General features: G+C 37.1%; 1 protein-coding gene across 2 annotated transcripts in view; it reads left to right on the top strand.

Annotated features, from left to right (window-relative positions):
* The window catches only part of EIF4E (eukaryotic translation initiation factor 4E), a 48376-nt gene that overhangs the window by 14024 nt on the left and 13955 nt on the right, over positions 1–20397 (top strand). For both annotated transcript variants that reach the window (XM_027116962.1, XM_027116963.1), the window contains exon 2: positions 18168–18274. In XM_027116962.1, the coding sequence (XP_026972763.1) occupies positions 18168–18274 (107 nt within the window). The remainder of the gene's footprint in view (positions 1–18167; positions 18275–20397) is intronic.

Genomic DNA, 20397 nt, shown 5'->3' with positions numbered 1-20397 from the left:
CTTTTTTAGAGCCATTTTAGGTTCACTACAAAATAGAAAGGAGGGTACATACCTCCTGCCCCAACATCCACAGTGTCCCCCACAATCAACATTCCACACCAGAGGGGTACATTTGTTACACTGGATGAACCTACATTGACATGTCATTATCACCCGAAGTCTGTACATTACATCACGACTCACTCTTGGTGTTGTATATTCTGTAGGTTTGGACACATGTGGAATAACACAGTTAGCATTATAGGTTTCATACAGAGTACTTTCACTGCCTAAAAATCTTCTGTCTGTTCATCCCTCTTCCTCCCTAACCCCCAGCAAGCACTAATCTTTTTGCTGTCCCTGTAGTTTTGTCTTTTCCAGAAATATAGTTCTTATCATACAGTTATCATACAGTCTATAGTTTTTTTTTAATATTTTATTTTTTATATATTTATTTTATTTTTCTATATATTTCTTTGGCTGTGTTGGGTCTTCGTTGCTGCCTGCGGGCTTTCTCTAGTTGTGGCGAGCGGGGGCTACTCTTCGTTGTGGTGCGCGGGCCTCTCATTGTGTTGGCTTCCCTTGTTGCAGAGCACGGGCTCTAGGCACGCGGGCTTCAGTAGTTGTGGCACGTGGACTCAGTAGTTGTGGTTCACAGGCTCTAGAGCGCAGGCTCAGTAGTTGTGGTGCACAGGCTTAGTTGCTCTGTGGCATGTGGGATCTTCCCGGAGCAGGGCTCAAACCTGTGTCCCCTGCGTTAGCAGGTGGATTCTTAACCGCTGCGCCACCAGGGAAACCCAGTAGATAGTCTCTTAAGCCTCCTTTCATTTAGTAATATGCATTTAAGATTCCTCCATGTCTTTTCACAGCTTGTTAGCTTATTTCTTAGTGCAGAATAATATTGCATTGTCTGGATGTACCACGTTTATTTGGGACTGGTTAAATTAAAAATAAAGTGCCCTCCCCCACAAAAGTAAAGTTCTCATTATTCAGTCCTGACATCTTTTTTCTACTTTTATGTTAACATTTTAAAATGATTTTCCAAACATCACTTCTAGTGCCTATATTATAAACACCATGATTTATCTGTTACCTTTTGGTCGTATTTTTTAATATATATATTGCCTCTAGTTTTCCTTCCTGATATAAAATATATAAAGCTTTTATTGTCCTGACAGTTCCTTTGAAGAAATCTCTTAAAAGTATAACTGGGTTAAAGAATATAGAAGTTTTTATATTTGGAAGTTTGGATGGTTCATTAACTTAAGTGAAAGGATATAGTCATACTCTATAAACCTGGGGACATTTGAAACAGTGTAGTACCTGGTTTTCTAATTTTTAAAGAAATATTGGTGGATTTCTTTTTTTTTTTTTTTTTTTTGCGGTACGTGGGCCTCTCACTGTTGTGGTCTCTCCCATGGCGGAGCACAGGCTCACGGACGCGCGGGCTTAGCGGCCATGGCTTACGGGCCCAGCCGCTCTGCGGCATGTGGGATCTTCCCGAACCGGGGCACGAACCCATGTCCCCAGCATCGGCAGGCGGACTCTCAACCACTGCGCCACCAGGGAAGCCCAGTTGATTTCTTTTGAAAAATGGTTTAAATACTTGGAGAATAAAAGAATAAATCTAATTTTCTTATTAAACCATAGTTTACATTGAAATTTTAACTTTTAACATTACAGAACTTTAAAAAAACTAACACATGGAATTTAAAAAGAATTAAACTGCTTATTTGTTTAGCTGACATGTTAAAATTGACTTTAAAAAATATTTATTTTTTTAATTGATTGCGCCGGGTCTTAGTTGTGGCAGGCGGGCTCCTTAGTTGTGGCATGCGAACTCTTAGTTGCAGCATGCATGTGGGATCTAGTTCCCTGACCAGGGATTGAACCTGGGCCCCCTGCATTGGGAGCGTGGAGTCTTAACCACTGTGCCACCAGGGAAGTCCCTAAAATTGATTTTTTTAAACAAATATTTAACCAGTATCATTAAATTTTAGTTATGCTTTTCAAAGTTTTAAAAGGAATAAACTTTAAAAGAAGCAGCAGTTAAATTCTTTAAAATGTTTGCCTTTCAAATTGTAATTATAAATCTTTAAAGAATGAATGAAATAGAAATCATCATGTTACGGGAACCAATATAATTTTGTGCAATGTAAATGTTTGTCCTAACATCATTTTAATTTATTTTGAAGCACTAATTTTTACTTTTGTATAATGTTCAACTTATATAAATTTCTCCTTAGTTATTTAAAAAATGTGAATCTTCTGGTAGCCTTTGGTTTAAGTAGTATTGACATTTAAATTTTATTGTTAATCTCATCATTCTTGATCATACATGTTTGTTATTTCTTATGTCTCTGTCACACTTCCTGAATTTGTAGTCTTGCCCTAAGCTACATTAAGATGTGCAGAGTAATTTGGTTGACAGATATTAGTGTTCCTTTAGGAATTAGTTTATTTTAAATGTAACAAGATGCCTACAAGTCTTTCTAGTTTTAAAATTATATTCTAGAAGATAAGAAATTCAAATGTGAGCTATAGGAATTTTTTTATTAGTAGAATGTGGTTAAGTGTAATTTGCTGACTATCCAGAAATACAAACTTTTAGCTGTAGCATAGCAAATTTAACTCTGTTCACTTAAAAGTCTAGGGCTAGTCATCAGTTTTAGTCAGATAATTACATTATTATTACTTAAATAATTAATTGAACAGCTATTAAATTTTGTCGTAATTTTTAGACACAACACAATTTGTGCAGATGGTCAAAGCTCTTCCCTCTGTACCTCAGCTTTCAATATTATTGTTTAGGTGTCATATTATATTAGTAAAAAGGAATGTTAAAAAGTACTGTCTTGAATCAGAATTGATATATGGGATCTCACAGTCCTTTACATGAAAAATAAATTCTCCATTTGAGCAGTATTCTAAACTTAAAAGGTTTGTATTTTGCTGAATCTACATATGTTGTTTATCTACTTCGACTTTTTAGTTTATGGCACAAAGGTCACCAATTTGATCCTTTATTACAGACAAGGAAGAAGACCTGCAAAATCCACAGCTGCACTTTTCCTGATGAGTGATGCCAGATTAGCTGGTATTCCTTTACTATAGGTATATTTGAAAACTGACACTGAAAACAGTTGGTTTAATTATTTGTGATAATTTTCACTGTTTACACCAGATTTTTTTTCATTCCTTACAAGGCAGGTGGTGAGGCTTTATTTGTTTTTGTGTACTAGTTAATTAATTATACTAATTTACATATGGGAGAGTGCTGGGGAAAATGTATCTTTACTAAAAAGAGACCTGGGAACTGAATGTTTGGATACTAAAAGGAAGAGTAAAGTATCCTGAAGTCTATTTACATATGTTGTATTAAAAAATAATCTTCTTAGAGTTAATTATTTGTATCCATAAAAGGTAGCTTTTATATATGCTTACCTGTATTTCTAAGATATTTTGATCACATAGGCATTTAGTACACTGTCTTGCATAATATAAAATCAGTATAATCAATCATTGGTGTTTACTTGCTTTTTCCCCTAGTAGTGGGATTGTGTGTGTGTGTGTGTGTGTGTGTGTGTTTGAAGAGTGAAGTGTACCATTCATGCCTTTCTTCTAATTTATTGGCAATGGCATGCACTTGGAAGATAGTGAAAGTGTTGAGCCTGAGGCTGTGGTACAAAGCATAGTACATACTGTAGGGTTATGCTGCCTGGAAAGAGTACCTTGGTAACAATATACAATTTATTATCCAATTTTGGGCACTTGTGAGAGTGAACCAGGTTTTAGTAATAATAATTATGCTGAAACGACAAACAGGTAAAATTTGGACACATAGTATCCCTAGCTATGAATCTTGACAGTCCTGCAATAAAATGTAGAATATAGATAAGACTTGTTAACTTCCCAGGGCTTAAATTTGAAGAGTGGAGAGAGTAGTAGTTTCACAGTATTGTGAAGATTGAATACACTGAATAACATATATAAAAATATGCAGCCCGTTGCTTGTTAGTAACTGCTTAGTAAATGTTACCTATCAAGTAAAAACTCATAGTTTGGTAGAAGTGTGAGGATTGGTGTTAACCACTTTAAAAATCATAAAACACTACCATCTTTTCCTGTTCTTACTTTGCTCACCCTTCTGTTCATTATTTCATATCTTCATTTAATGCCTTCAGTTTACTGAAATGTTGGGTTAGTAACTGGTAGAGATAATTGTAGCTGCCTTGGCCATAATAGCATTTACATTTTTATTAAAGCCACAAATGGTCTTTGCCATTCAGCTAAAAAATAGTGAAGCAAGGAAGGGGAAATATAAGGAAGTGCTACTGGAGATGGGTTACCAATAATATTGTTATCTGTTATTTGGTACTATGGTGTTTTGCCCCACCAAACCATATATCTGTGAATGGCAGAGTTGGGATTACAACCTGGGTAACATGGCTCCAGAGTGTGTAATCTAAACCAGTGTCTCTCATACTTTGGTAGAAAACTAGTTTGTTTTGTTTTTAAACAATTTCCAATCTAATGTTTTGTAAAATGATAACAATAGGATAAAGAGATGAAAAAAGGCATACAAAATGTAAGCCTGAATTTTATATTATTAGTTTGAACAGACATAAATATACTGTCAAATTACCATAAAATTTCTAAATGTTTACTTTCCATTTCTATACTTAACTTGGTTGTAGACTAGAACCTGCAGAAGGTCTGATTTTGAGTGCTTTAAACCATTTTTAGTGCCAGGGAACTATTGATATTTGTGTACTTTTTTGTTTTTGGCTGTGCCGTGCAGCTTGCCAGATCTCAGTTCCCCAACCAGGGATTGAACCCGGGTCAAGGCAGTGAAAGCCCAGAATCTTAACCACTAGGCCACCAGGGAGCTCCCAGTATTTGTGCATTTCAAATGAAGCCTTAGGTGATTGGTTGTCATGAGGGGAAGGCTCCTTATATTTCTACAAGAGATAGTTTGTGTGTTAGGGCCAAGGGTTGCTAAGAAATGTTGAATGTTCATAGCCATGGAAAAAGTGCACCTTGGTTTTGGAATTTAAGCAGTGTAGATTTGAACATGGCTAGAAGGAATCTAAATTTTGTAGTCAGATTAGAGAAAACCCCACAGAACTGATGCTACGTCCGGGAAATATCTAGCTTTATACTCTTAAGATTGTACCACATGGTTAATAATTGTGACTGACACATTTGCTGATTTTTGCAGAATGCAGTAAAACTGCTTGAAATTTTTTGCAGCTAATTGTTAGATTTGTCCCACCCTTGCTCGACTTTATTTCTTCCCCTTCAACTTTACTTTCTTCTATTGGTGTGACAGCTCCTTAGCCCTGGGACCACGAAATTATACTGTACATTAAAAATTTTTTTTAATTGAGATTCAGTTTATTTACAGCGTTGTGTTAGATTCTGGTGTACAGCACAGTGATTCAGTTTAATATATGTATGTATGTACTTCTCCATACTCTTCCATTATAGATTATTACAAGATATTAAATATAGTTCCCTGTGCTATACAGTAGGACCTTGTTGTTTATCTGTTTTATGTCTAGTAGTGTGTATTTGCTAATCGCAAGCTCTTAATTTATTGTCCCCCTCCATACAATTTTATTTGAATCTCATAAACTCAGCAAATCCAAAACCAGGTTTAATAACTTGTACTTAAACTGGTTGTCTCTTCTATTCCCTTACTTGTTATTTGTATTTAATCACTTTGACCTGTTAATTAGTGGCTTCCATTGCTTACATGTGGAAAGATACAGTTTTAGCCTGACCTTTGAGGCCTTTTACAGTCTTGCTCCAGCCTACCATTCTAGCTGTATCTTTGGTTTCATGAACCCTCACTTTCAGACTCCCTGGTTCATTACTGTCTTCTTGGTAAACACTGTACCATCTCATGGCTTTACTCGCCATTCTACCCCCTTGAAAAACAGTGGTTTTTCACTTGCAGATTGTTTCTTAGGTTAAAATTGTATTTGATTACTTTGAAAGTAGTCATAGTCTTTTTTTTTAATTAATATTTTTCTCAATTCACTTTTTCAAAAAATATATTTATTTGTTTATTTTTGGCTGCGTTGGGTCTTCATTGCTGTGCGCAGGCTTTCTCTAGTTGTGGCAAGCGGGGGCCTATTCTTTGTTGCGGTGTGCGGGCTTCTCCTTTTGGTGGCTTGAGAGTAGCCATAGTCTTTTAAAGTAGCATTTCCTGGTTTGGGTAATTTTCGAACCTAGAAGTATTGATAAAACATGGATATTTAAAAAGTAATTTCCAAAGAAAATTGCTTATGGGGGAGACCACCAAGCTGAGAGAGTAGGTAGAGGGATGTTGTGGGACTTTCCAGTAGAGAATTTTGTTTTTAAACTGGATGTAGGGAATTCCCTGGCGGTCCAGTGGTTAGGACTCTGCGATTTCACTGTGGAGGGCAGTGGTTCAATCCCTGGTCGGGGACTGAAATCCCGCAAGTCGCCTGGCGTGGCCAAAACAAAAAACAAAAAACTGAGTGTAAATTTAAAACTATTTTACTGTCTGCTCTGTAGGAAGCAACCATAAAAATGACAAGTTTGTAAAAAGTTCCCATGTAATGTGATAACCTTGTTTATTGCTTCTTTGATGATCTCATATAATTAAAAAATATCTAATTAAATCCATTTTAAACATATCCCGTGAAAACACCTGTTAAGGGTTTTTAGGGAGAATTTTGTGAAGTTGGTGCTACAAGTATCCCATAGTACTCCTCTTCCGACCTGTTTTTTGGTGATCCTAAGTCTTAGATACCTAACTAGTTAATAGCCTTACAAAGAATTTTAAGAGGAGATATAATTTCAAAATACTTTAATTTTATTTTTAAAGTCAATTTATATTAAAAGTACTTAGCAGGGCTTCCCTCGTGACACAGTGGTTAAGAATCCTCCTGTCAGTGCAGGGGACACTGGTTCGAGCCTGGTCTGGGAAGATCCCACGTGCTGCGGAGCAACTAAGCCCATGTGTCACAACTGCTGAGCCTGTGCTCTAGAGCCCACAAGCCACAACTACTGAGCCTGTTTGCTACAACTACTGAAGCCCGCACACCTAGAGCCCGTACTCCGCAACAAGAGAAGCCCACTTGCCGCAACAAAGAGTAGCCCCCGCTCGCCGCAACTAGAGAAAGCCTGCGTGCAGCAACGAAGACTCGATGCAGCCAAAAATAAATATTTAGCAAATTAAGACAAATAATGAATAATTTGAACATCTATTATAGTTAATTGATGTTTATGCTTAACTTGGGATTGACCTGAAAGTTTTGTTTTTTTGCCACACCGAGCGGTTTGCGGGACTTTAGCTCCCGGACCAGGGATTGAACCCAGGCCATAGCAATAAACGTGCCAAGTCCTAACCACTAGACTGTCAGAGAATTCTCCTTTCTAGGGTTCTTTTAAAAATGTATTTCATCATTCTTATTTGGCATATGTCCATAATTATAAGTCATTTTTGATCAAAGAATTTTATTTAATTGTTTGTTTGGCTAAACCAGGTCTTAGTTGTGGCACACAGGATCTTTGATGTGGCGTGAGGGATCTTTCGTTGTGGCATGCGAGATCTAGTTCCTTGACTAGGGATTGAACCCAGGCCCCCTGCGTTGGGAGCACGGAGTCTTATCCACTGGACCACCAGGGAAGTCCCTGATCGAATAATTTAATATAGCACGGCCATCATTCTGGATATTACTTCTCATTGTATATACTACCATGGATTCAAAAGGTATAGGGGGACTTCCCTGGTGGCGCAGTGGTTGAGAGTCCGCCTGCCGATGCAGGGGACGCGGGTTCATGACCCGGTCCGGGAAGATCCCACATGCCACGGAGCGGCTGGGCCCGTGAGCCATGACCGCTGAGCCTGCGCGTCTGGAGCCTGTGCTCCGCAACGGGAGAGGCCACAACAGCGAGAGGCCCACGTACCACAAAAAAAAAAAAAAAGGTATAGGGGATTGGAATTTCCCCATAGAATAGACCACCCCCATAGAATTAATCTGAAAGTTTAAAATAACATCCTACATGGCTATTACTTTTGTTTTGCTTTATCTAAGTTGAAAATAAGAAAAAAAGCATCCTGATTATTTCAAAGTTAAGAGATTTTAAACAAAAAAATAAAACAAGTTGAAAGAAATGACAGGAAATGATTTTATAATAAGGCATGTCTGAGTAGTCTCAAACAAAAATAATGTTTTCCTTTGCAGTAATTTGCAACATAATTGCAGACTCAAGAAGTTTACAGAGTGGCAGACTTCTCAGGTTGTGCAGTGGTTAAGAATCCAGTGGTTAAGAATCTGCCTGTCAATGCAGGGAACATGGGTTCGAGCCCTGGTTTGGGAAGATCCCACATGCCGCGGAGCAACTAGGTCCGTGCACCACAACTACTGAGCCTGTGCTCTAGAGCCCACAAGCCACAACTGCTGAGCCCATGTACCACAACTACTGAAGCCCATGTGCCTAGAGCTCATGCTCTGCAACAAGAGAAGCCACTGCAATGAGAAGCCTGCGCACCGCAATGAAGAGTAGCCCCCGCTCACGGCAACTAGAGAAAAGTCCATGCGCAGCAGCGAAGACCCAACACAGCCAAAAATAAAATATAAATAATTTTTTTAAAAAAGTTTACAGGGTGCGGACTTCTCTAGCAGTCCAGTGGTTAAGACTTCGCCTCCCAATGCAGGGGGTGCGGGTTCAATCCCTGGTTGGGGAGCTAAAATCCCACATGCCCCAGGGCAACTAAGCCCACATGCCACAGCTAGAGAGAAGCCCGCACAGTGCAACGAAAGATCCTGCGTGCTGCAACTAAGACTCAGTGCAGCCAAAAAATAAATATTAAAAAGTACATGCATTAAAAAAATTTCTGTTGATTATGAATGGATTGTTGTGATAAGTATATGACCATAGCAAAGTACGACCTGAGAAAATTTGTGTTGAGAAAATATGCCCTTTTAAATACATGATTTTTAATATTAATGTTTTCATAAGTAATTTCCATCATGAAAATGATTCTGAATCTTACTAGATTTGGTCTGTGCCATGTGAATGAGTATTTTTGTAGAGTATTTGAGTATTTTTTATTCTGTCATGGAAACAATTGGCTATTAATCACTTTTGCTTTATTAAGAGGAATTAAATTCAAATAAGTTTAAAAATTTAAACATCTATTAAACTGTAGATACTAATTTAAAAGGCCAAAAAAGATGGGAATTCCTGGCAGTCCAGTGGTTAGGACTCTGCGCATGCCACTGCAGGGGGCACAGGTTCAATTCCTGGTTAGGGAACTAAGATCCCGCATGCCTCACAGTGTGGCCAAGGGAAAAAAAAATCTAAAAAAGAAACATCAATACTACACTTATATTAAAAAAGGGTTTCAAATACTGAAAAGATTGTTTATGGTTAATAAACATTTTTTTCAGTGTTCTAGAGCATTTGTCTTAATCTAGTACGTTTATATAATATTAAAAGCAAAGACTGTAAGTTTTTAAACTAGTATACTTACTCATACATCTACACAATCATTTAAAGATGAGTAGCTATATTTATTTTAGTTACAGGAAAACCCCCAAATTATATATTATTAATATAAAGGCTAATATTTCAGCTAATGTAGAATGTAAAATTCAAAGGAACACTTTTTAAGGAAGTGAACATATTTTTTTCTGAGTTATTACCTGCTTTTAGTTCTTATATATCTAGAGACTTTTGATACTATCTAAGCTTTCCACCATTCTCCTAATGGTGAAAAGAGTAGAATAAGAGAAAAGAAAGGAAAGTACTAAAGGAGTTAGGAAGTGACATTTTGTACCCTATGAAACTTGTAATTACTCATACTGTGATTGTCTTTTACATGCTGCTGAGGTAAAAGGTGTAAATATGTGCTGTGAAAGTATGGTTTGTAATGAGGATTGTGAACTTATGAATATGTTTTACTTATCATTTGTCTTTTTTAAAGATGGTAGCCAGTTCTTTTAAATTTTATTTATTTACTCTTTGGCTGCGTTGGGTTTTTGTTGCTGCGCGCGGGCTTTTTCTGGTTGTGGTGAGCAGGGACTACTCTTCGTTGCAGTGCACGGGCTTCTCACTGCAGTGGCTTCTCTTGTTGCAGAGCATGGGCTCTAGGTGCGCAGGCTTCAGTAGTTGTGGCTCGCAGGCTCTAGAGCTCAGGCTCAGCAGTTGTGGCACACGGGCCTAGTTGCTTCGCGGCATGTGGGATCTTCCCGGACCAGGACTCGAACCTGTGTGGCCTGCATTGGCAGACAGATTCTTAACCACTGTGCCACCAGGGAAGCCCTGTCTTTTAATTTAGGTAAATAAGAGAATTTGCATTATTTCTTAAGTTTGGGAGGAAGAGTATCTTTTTTCTTTTTTGAGCACCTCACGAGGCATGTGGGATCCCAGTTCCCCGACCAGGGATCAAACCCGTGTCCTCTGCAGTGGAAGCTCAGAGTCCCAACCACTGAACCGCCAGGGATGTCCCAGGAAGAGTATCTTTTATTCACACATCCAACCTCACAAATCCATATATACCCAGTCCTTTGGTAGGACCGTCATTATTATGTTAAACTACACAAGGCATCATTATTATTATTCCTTTAAACTGTTAATAGTTTTTCATATGTTTACCCATACATTTACCTTTTCCAGTGCTTTTCATTCTTTTTTGCACTTCCATTCTCTTGTCTGGGAACTTTTCCCTCTAGCCTGAAACTTTCCTTTGGTGTTCCTCTTACTTTGGACCTTGGGTGTGAGAGTGTGTTTGTGTAGTGTCTGTGTGAGTCTGACTTGACTTCTCTATTTCTGAAGGATATTTTTCCTAGGCACTGAATTCTTTTTTAAAATATTTATTTATTTATTTGGCTGTGCCAGGTCTTAGTTGTGGCATGTGGGATCTTTGTTGTGGCGGGTGGGATCCTTAGTTGCAGCATTCGAACTCTTTTTTTTCTTTTTTTTTTAGAGAAAGTGAACAGTTTTATTTACGACACTATTTATAGTCACCTTTCAGCATCTCAATATTCTAAGATAGTATATAATGATTTACATAATTTCTCTCTATGACATCATAATTTGCTTCAAAAATCTTGCTTCCAGAAGAAAATTCTTATTACTTAACATGAATCCCTATAATATTTATTGTAAAAATGCCAATTCTACTATTAATAATAGAGTAATAAAGTCAGTAATATGTCTGTGTAATAATATGCAGTGAATAACAGTTTATCTTGTCATCAACTTAATAAAGTCCAAACATTCCCAAAGCAACAAGGATTTTGAGAATTACAGAGTCTGGACATCAATGCTTCCAATTACCCAGTTGTCTGCTAGAAAGCTGGTACAAACTGGCCCTAACATGTTTAAGTGACTTTTACATATTAAAAATTCCATTAAAAATATCAAAGAAAAAATATATGGTATTCCAAGCATTGTTCTTTATAATATTTCAACTTTTTGCATTGATTAAAATACAGTTTGAGACAGAGTAAAACTGTGTGCAACAATTTCCAGAAATACATATAGTATCCATACATATGAAAAGATCCACCTCAATAAAACAAAATAATATTTAATATTTTCAAACATTCAGAAGCATATGATTGCATTAGAAAAGGTCTTTAAAAGCTACATAATAAAACAGTAGTTAAATCAGGAGAGGGATCCTAGGTTTCAGTAAGGTCAAAGGTGAGTTTTTAATTTCTGTTGATTTTTATTTTTTTTTCAAAAATCAAATATATATTTTTAGACAGTAAACATGATCTATTTTTGCTTCTTTCCAATGATACACGTTTGATCACTTTTTTTTTAAAGAGCAGGTTCTTATTAGTCATCGATTTTATACACATCAGTGTATACATACATGTCAATCCCAATCCCCCAATTCATCACACACCCCCCACCCCACCCCCCCGCAGCTTTCCCCCCTTGCTGTCCATACATTTGTTCTCTACATCTGGTCTCAATTTCTGCCCTGAAAACTGGTTCATCTGTACGATTTTTCTAGGTTCCACATATATGTGTTAATATATGATATTTGTTTTTCTCTTTCTGACTTACTTTACTTTTTATGAAAGTCTCTAGATTCATCCACATCTCAACAAATGACCCAGTTTCGTTCCTTTTTACGGCTGAATAATATTCCATTGTATATATACCACATTTCCTTTATCCATTTGTCTGTCGATGGGCATTTAAGTTGCTTCCATGACCTGGCTATTGTAAATAGTGCTGCAGTGAACATTGGGGTTCATGTGTGTTTTTGAATTGTGGTTTTCTTTGAGTATATGCCCAGTAATGGGATTGCTGGATCTTATGGTAATTCTATTTTTAGTTTTTTAAGGAACCTCCATACTGTTGTCCATAGTGGCTGTATCAGTTTACATTCCCACCAACAGTGCAAGAGGGTTCCCTTTTCTCCACACCCTCTCTAGCGTTTGTTGTTTGTAGATTTTCTGATGATGCCCATTCTAACTGGTGTGAGGTGATACCTCATTGTAGTTTTGATTTTACATTTCTCTAATAATTAGTGATGTTGAGCAGCTTTTCATGTGCTTCTTGGCCCTCTGTATGTCTTCTTTGGAGAAATGTCTATTTAGGTCTTCTGCCCATTTTTGGATTGGGTTGTTTGTTTTTTTAATATTGAGCTGCGTGAGCTGTTTATATATTTTGGAGATTAATCCTTTGTCCGTTGATTCGTTTGCAAATATTTTCTCCCATTCTGAGGGTTGTCTTTTCATTTTGTTTATGGTTTCCTTTGCTGTGCAAAAGCTTTGAAGTTTCATTAGGTCCCATTTGTTTCTTTTTGTTTTTATTTCCATTACTCTAGGAGGTGGATCAAAAAAGATCTTGCTGTAATTTATGTCAAAGAGTGTTCTTCCTATGTTTTCCTCTAAGAGTTTTATAATGTCCAGTCTTCCATTTAAGTCTCGAATCCATTTTGAGTTTATTCTTGTGCATGGTGTTAGGGAGTGTTCTAATTTCATTCTTTTACACGTAGCTGTCCCGTTTTCCCAGCATCACTTATTGAAGAGACTGTTTCTTCTCCGTTGTATATCCTTGCCTCCTTTGTCATAGGTTAGTTGACCATAGGTGCGTGGGCTTACCTCTGGGCTTCTATCTTGTTCCACTGATCTGTGTTTCTGCTTTTGTGCCAGTACCATATTGTCTTGATTACTGTAGCTTTTTAGTATAGTCTGAAGTCAGGGAGTCTTGATTCCTCCAGCTCCGTTTTTTTCTCTCAAGACTGCTTTGGCTATTCAGGGTCTTTTGTGTCTCCATACAAATTTTAAGATTTTTTGTTCTAGTTCCGTAAAAAATGCCATTGGTAATTTGATAGGGATTGCGTTGAATCTGTAGGTTGCTTTGGGTAGTATAGTCATTTTCACAATATTGATTCTTGCAATCCAAGAACATGCTATATCTCCCTGTCTCTTCGTATCAACTTTAATTTCTTTCATCAGTGTCTTATAGTTCTATGCATACAGGTCTTTCGTCTCCCTAGGTAGGATTATTCCTAGGTATTTTATTCTTTTTGTTGCAATAGTAAATGGGAGTGTTTCCTTAATTTCTCTTTCAGATTTTTCATCATTAGTATATAGGAATGCAAGAGATTTCTGTGCATTAATTTTGTATCCTGCATCTTTACCAAATGCATTGATTAGCTCTAGTAGTTTTCTGGTGGCATCTTTAGGGTTCTCTATGTATAGTATCACGTCATCTGCAAACAGTGACAGTTTTACTTCTTCTTTTCCAATTTGTATTCCTTTTATTTCTTTTTCTTCTCTGTTTGCCGAGGCTAGGACTTCCAAAACTGTTGAATAATAGTGGTGAGAGTGGACATCCTTGTCTCGTTCCTGATCTTAGAGGAAATGCTTTCAGTTTTTCACCATAGAGAATGATGTTTGCTATGGGTTTGTTGTATATGGCCTTTATTATGTTGAGACAGGTTCCCTCTATGCCCACTTTCTGGAGAGATTTTATCATAAATGGGTGTTGAAAGAAAGGTTTTTCTGCATCTATTGAGATGATATGGGTTTCATTCTTCAGTTTGTTAATGGTGTATCACATTGTTGATTTGCATATATTGAAGAATCCTTGCATCCCTGGGATAAATCCCACTTGATCATGGTGTATGATCCTTTTAATGTGGTGTTGGATTCTCTTTGCTAGAATTTTGTTGAGGATTTTTACATCTGTATTCATCAGTGATATTGGTCTGTAATTTTCTTCTTTTATAGTGTCTTTGTCTGGTTTTGGTATCAGGGTGATGGTGGCCTCATAGAATGAGTTTGGGAGTGTTCCTTCCTCTGCAATATTTTGGAAGAGTTTGAGAAGGATGGGTGTTAGGTCTTCTCTAAATATTTGATAGAATTCACCTGTGAAGCCATCTGGTCCTGGACTTTTGTTTGTTGGAGTATTTTGAATCACAGTTTCAATTTCATTACTTGTGATTGGTCTGTTCATATTTTCTCTTTCTTCCTGGTTCAGTCTTGGAAGGTTATACCTTTCTAAGCATTTGTCCATTTCTTCCAGGTTGTCCATTTTATTGGCATAGAGTTGCTTGTACTAGTCTCTTAGGATGCTTTGTATTTCCGCGGTGTCTGTTGTCACTTCTCCTTTTTCATTTCTAATTTTATTGATTTGAGTCATCTCCCTCTTTTTCTTGATGAGTCTGGCTAATGGTTTATCAATTTTGTGTATCTTCTCAAAGAACCAGCTTTTAGTTTTATTGATCTTTGCTATTGTTTTCTTTGTTTCTATTTCATTTATTTCTTCTCTGATCTTCATGATGTCTTTCCTTCTGCTAACTTTGGGTTTTGATTGTTCTTCTTTTTCTAATTCCTTTAGGTGTAAGGTTAGATTATTTATTTGAGATTTTTCTTATTTCTTGAGGTAGGCTTGTATAGCTATAAACTTCCCACTTAGAACTGCTTTTGCTGCATCCCATAGGTTTTGGATGGTCGTGTTTTCGTTGCAATTTGTCTCTAGGTATTTTTTTATTTCCTCTTTGATTTTTTCAGTGATCTCTTGGTTATTTAGTAATGTATTGTTTAGTCTCCATGTGTTTATGTTTTTTATGGTTTTTTCCGTGTCATTCATTTCTAATCTCTTAGCTGTGTCATGTGGGATCTAGTTCCCTGACCCCAGATTGAACCTGGGACCCTTGCATTGGGAGTGCAGAGTCTTAGCCACTGGACCACCAGGGAAGTCCCCTCCTAGGCACTGAATTCAGTCAGTGTTGACAGTTTTTTCCCTTAAGCACAAGGATGTTATTCTGTTGTCTGATGGTTTCCATAATTTCTTTTGAGAAGTTAGCAGTTATTCTTATTGTTCTTTGAAAGTAATGTGTATGTGTCTTTTTAAAATTTTTCTTCCTAACTGCTTTTAATATTGCCTCCTTTAGTTTTCAGTAGTTTGAGTCTAATGTGCCCAGGTGTAGTTTTTGTTTTTGTTTTTTGTTTGTTTTGTTTTTTTTTTGCAGTGGACCATTTTTCAAGTCTTTATTGAATTTGTTACAATACTGCTTCTTTTTTTTTATGTTTTGGTTTCTTGGCTGTGAGGCATGTGGGATCTTAGCTCCCTGACCAGGGATTGAACCCGCACCCCCTACGTTGGAAGGCGAAGTCCTAACCACTGGACCGCCAGGGAAATCCCCCAGGTGTAGTTTTGTTTGTATTTATACTGCTTGGAGTTGCCTCAGTTTTTTAATCTGACTTGAGTCCCTCATGTAATTTGGTAAATTTTGGTATTCTTTCTTTCTGTATTCCTTCTGTCCCATTCTCTCTTATCTTGTCCTTGAACTTTTTAACCATCTTGACATTTCTTACTATCTGTTTTCCCCTCCTCTGTGATTATTTGAATATTTTCTACTGACCTGTCTTTGAAGTTCACCAGTCGTACATTCTGCTGAGTCGAGTTTCTTGTTATTCAATAAGCTCTCAATTTCAGACATTGTAGTTGGCAGTTCATTAGTGTCTATTTGATTCTTTTTAAAAATTGATTTCAATTCCCTTTTCAAATACTCCTGTTTCTTCTATCCTTTTTCCACATCTTCTATTTTATTTATTTATTTGTTTGTTTGTTCATTTGTTTATATTTTTGGCCATACCATGCGGCTTGTGGGATCTTAGTTCCCTGACCAGGGAATGGACCCAGCCCTGGCAGTGAAAGCACCAAGTCTTAACCACTGGACCATCAGGGAATTCCCTCCATCTTCTATTTTACCATAGTAGTCATAGTTATTAAGACTTTGTCTGCTAACTCAGTTATCTGGATCATGTATCTGTTATCTGGATGTCTTTCTATGGACAGTTTAATATCTTGATCATTAGTTGCTATAAAAAATTTTCTTTGCATGTCTAATAATGTTTGATGGTTTGCTAGGTATCGTAGATAATATTCATAGAGGCTCACACTTCTGTTATTTTCCTCCAGAGTATAGAGTCTGGTTCTTGGGGGCAGTTAATTTATTTATCAGTAGATTACCTTGATCCTGTCACGGATTAGTTTTAGGATTTGTTAGGCATATGTATTTCACTTGATACCTAGGACATGACCTTTCTAGGATTTCATCTGAAAGTTGAGGATTTTCAACCATCCACTCTGGCTGGGTCTGAATTAGTCTTCCTGATGCTGTTCAGGCTCTGAAGTCTTGGCTCAGCTGTTCCCTGCTAGACTACCTGGAGTTGGCATTCCGAACATCTCAGTTTAGGAGTCACAGCCAAGGACTTCAGGGATTTTTACATACATTTTTGAGGCTCACTCCTCTGCAGCTAACTTTTCTCTGGTACCCTGTTCCCCAAACCCCCTGTCTTATCAGTCCCTAACTGTTGGCTATTTTCTCTGTTCACTCAGACTACCTCTGTCTGGAGACCATCATTAATTTTAAGCTAGTAGAGTAAGGAATGGCATTTGGTAATGATCATCTATTTGAAGATGTAAATTGATTGTGATGAGGAAATGCTGGTAAAAATGATTGGTGCTCTGGTGCTATTAAGGCATTGGCTACTCTGTGTAAATTTTATGGCCTTAACTACTCTGTGTAAACATTTAAATTTATTCAGTTAAGTAATCAAGCCAGTAAGTTCTTATTGGTGTAGCGTTGTGATCATTGGCATTACAGTTGTGAGCAAAGTCAAGATAAAGCCCTTGCTATGAGTGACTTCATAGGCTAGTAAAAAGTACTTACTGGAGGTGTCTTGTTGATAAGAAAAATGTATTTTATTTTGTAAAATGTGTATCACCTGTCCCTGAAGTCTTTTTTTTAGATCATACATCTCTGATTTACAGAATGTTGTTAATGTGAACATATATCTGTATTGGTTTGCTAGTTGGATTTAAATCTGATATCCAAACCCTTGTTTCAGTGCCCTCCTTTTTTGTATCAGCTTTTGTTTCAGCGTCTGGTCCCTTTTCTTAGCTATCTGTTGATACCAATTTACAGTAGGGTGAAGAGTTACATGGATTAATGTGGAGAACACTTATTATTCCCAGCCTCCCTTTTTCCCTGACATTTTTAGATGACAATTATGTCTAGCCTAGAAGAATTTAAGTTCAAGCCAATGTCCAGCTTTTTTGCTTAGGGCCAATTGAAAATGACAAGTTGCTGAACTTTGTCACCATATATAATAACAGTGTAACATGAAAGCAAGGACCTGTGTAGTATTGCCTTGATCACTTTATAAAGATTTTTGTGTTTGTGTCATTGTGATATAGTTAATATACTCTCCAAACTTTAATTGTATCTCCCCCACTCCCACTATGCACCGTGTTTAGTATGTTAAGAAAGGTACTTGATTTTCCCAACTTTTTTCCATGGTCTCTAACAATCTTATATTAAAATGTGTAAGTGGAAGGTAACAATATACAAAATTATTATTATTATGTTTTTAAATTTGAGAAACCTTTTGCTCATAATGAAGAGATGCTAGAATGAAGAGTCTGGTGCTTAGAGTTTGATCTGTGGTCTATTTTATCCAGTGCTTCTGCTGTTAATTCATTCTCCTTAAAAAAAATATGGACAATATTGGTTCAGATTTATTTAGCGTATTGCTGTCGTAGGAATTAATTTTTCACAGCATTGTGAATTAACTATATTTCAATAAAAATTTTAAAATAAAGAAATTTCTTAATGTTATTTCTTCATGTTAAGAAGTTCATAATGTTTAATTATTCTCCACTAGGAAACCACCCCTACTCCTAATCCCCCACCTACAGAAGAAGAGAAAACAGAATCTAATCAGGAGGTTGCTAACCCAGAGCACTATATTAAACATCCTTTACAGAACAGGTAAGCTTTCTGACACATAAGTGTTCTGACTTAGGCCGCAAGGTAAATGGTGAATGGGACAGGTTTGGAGGGAAAAGTTAGATGAGACTAGTTTTAGATAGGTGAAGGATTCCATTTTCATTTGGATGACCCATGTCTAGCAGCAGTTTTATGTGTGAATCTTGAACTCAGATAGTAGAACTTTGAAAGAGTGGTTTGAAATTCATTGGTAATTGATGATAATTGAAAGCACAGTAGTAAATGAGTTCTCACAACAGAGGCTTGGAATATTAGCACATAGGTGATTTTTTTTTTTTTCTTTTTTTGCGTACGCGGGCCTCTCACTGCTGTGGCCTCTCCCGCTGCGGAGCACAGTCTCCGGACGCGCAGGCTCAGCGGCCATGGCTCACGGGCTCAGCTGCTCCGTGGCATGTGGGATCTTCCCAGACCGGGGTACGAACCCGCGTCCCCTGCATCGGCAGGCGGACTCTCAACCACTGCGCCAGCAGGGAAGCCCATAGGTGATAGTTTTGAGTAAGAGTGCCTATGAAGAGAACAGTCTTGTGGTTGCAAAGTGGGAGGGGTGTGGGGGAGGGATGGGCTGGGAGTTTGGGATTAGCAGATGCAAACTGGTGCATCTAGAATGGATAAACAGCAAGGTCCTACTGTATAGCACAGGGAACTACGTTCAGTATCCTGTGATAAACCATAATGGAAAAGAATATGAAAAAGAATATATGTATATGTATAACTGAGTCACTTTGCTGTATAGCTGACATTAACATAACATTGTAAATCAACTGTACTTCAGTAAAATTTTTAAAAAAAGAATGCCTTTGAAGGGTATAGACATATAAACTGTATAAACTAGGAAAGAGTGCTTGGTCATGGAAACCAAGCAGATGGTTTATTTTAGGACAAGATAAGCATATTTGCCACAGAAAGGCCAAATGTTCATTGGATTGAACAATAAGTCCTTGCTAACATTGGAGAAAGTTTAGTAGAGCAGGTGATGGAAGAAGATTGGCATAGTTTGAAGAGTGAATAGAAAGTATACAAATGTATAGAGCAGGAATAGGCAATTTGAAGTTGGTCTGTGAAGGAGAAAAGAGAGCTAGGGGTTGTGGAGGCTGGAGATTGGTTGGTTGTATTTAAGAGAAGTTAGGTGAGGAAAAGAGGAGAGTTTAGGATGAGTTAAGTTTTCATAGTTACTGTGTAGTAGTTTAATAGTTCAGTATATGGTTTTTCCTATCTCTACCCTACCACTTCCCAGTATGTTTTATGTTTTTTACTTGATTGTCTTTCTGGCTTACATGATGAAAATTAACACATTCCCTGAGAACTGATGGTGGGAAGAAAATGGCAACTCAGAAACATTGTAAGAATCTGGAGGAAAGTAAATTGGAGTTAACTTTTGAGGATCTTTAATTCCTTTCATTAAAGGAATTAACTTATGAGGATCTTCAGTTCCTTTCATTCCCCCCACTCCCAGGCCTTTTACTCTCTTTACCTTAAAGATCCCATGAGATTGTCTATAATTTAGTTTCATTTATCTGAAAAATGTGTTGTCCGTTTATGTCCCTTTATTTTTTATCATTTCTTCGTTATCATGGTAGACCTATTGAAATAATAGTCCAAACACATTCAGTAGTTTTTTCATAGGAGACCTGTGGTTCAGCAGTTCTCTAGACAATGTGAGTGAGATGTCAAAGGTCAAATAGTCCATAAAGGGTAAAAATTCTTCCTCAGGAAAGCGTTGTGCCAAAGGTAATAGTTGAATGTTGATAAGTGGCAATTTCATTTAGCTAACCTAGCAGCAGTACCCAAACTTTTAAAGTATGTTTTTTCATCTTTTCAGTCGTATATAAAAAGCTAGCTCTGTCTCCTTGACTGTGAACACAGTTCTTAGTGTTGCTGTTTTGTGGGGAGAAGTAATCAAGGCATGTATCCCTCATAGCTTAAGTGAAATCTGAGAAGAGATTCCTGTCCTATCAGTGAACAAACTGATTAAATCCTAAAATGAAGTTTGTGAGGATTTCAATTTCTCTTATCAATTCTATTTCTTGTGTAAAATAGTATCATATGGAAAACTAAGACATTTTTGGTTCCAATTTTGGTAGTTTCTTCATTATTTACTTCTTGTA

This window comes from Aethalodelphis obliquidens, unplaced genomic scaffold, assembly GCF_003676395.1.
Source record: "Aethalodelphis obliquidens isolate GAN/ISIS:26980383/991018 unplaced genomic scaffold, ASM367639v1 scaffold17, whole genome shotgun sequence".
In the NCBI taxonomy this organism is placed as follows: Eukaryota; Metazoa; Chordata; class Mammalia; order Artiodactyla; family Delphinidae; genus Aethalodelphis; species Aethalodelphis obliquidens.
This window is presented reverse-complemented; position numbering and strand designations above follow the sequence as displayed.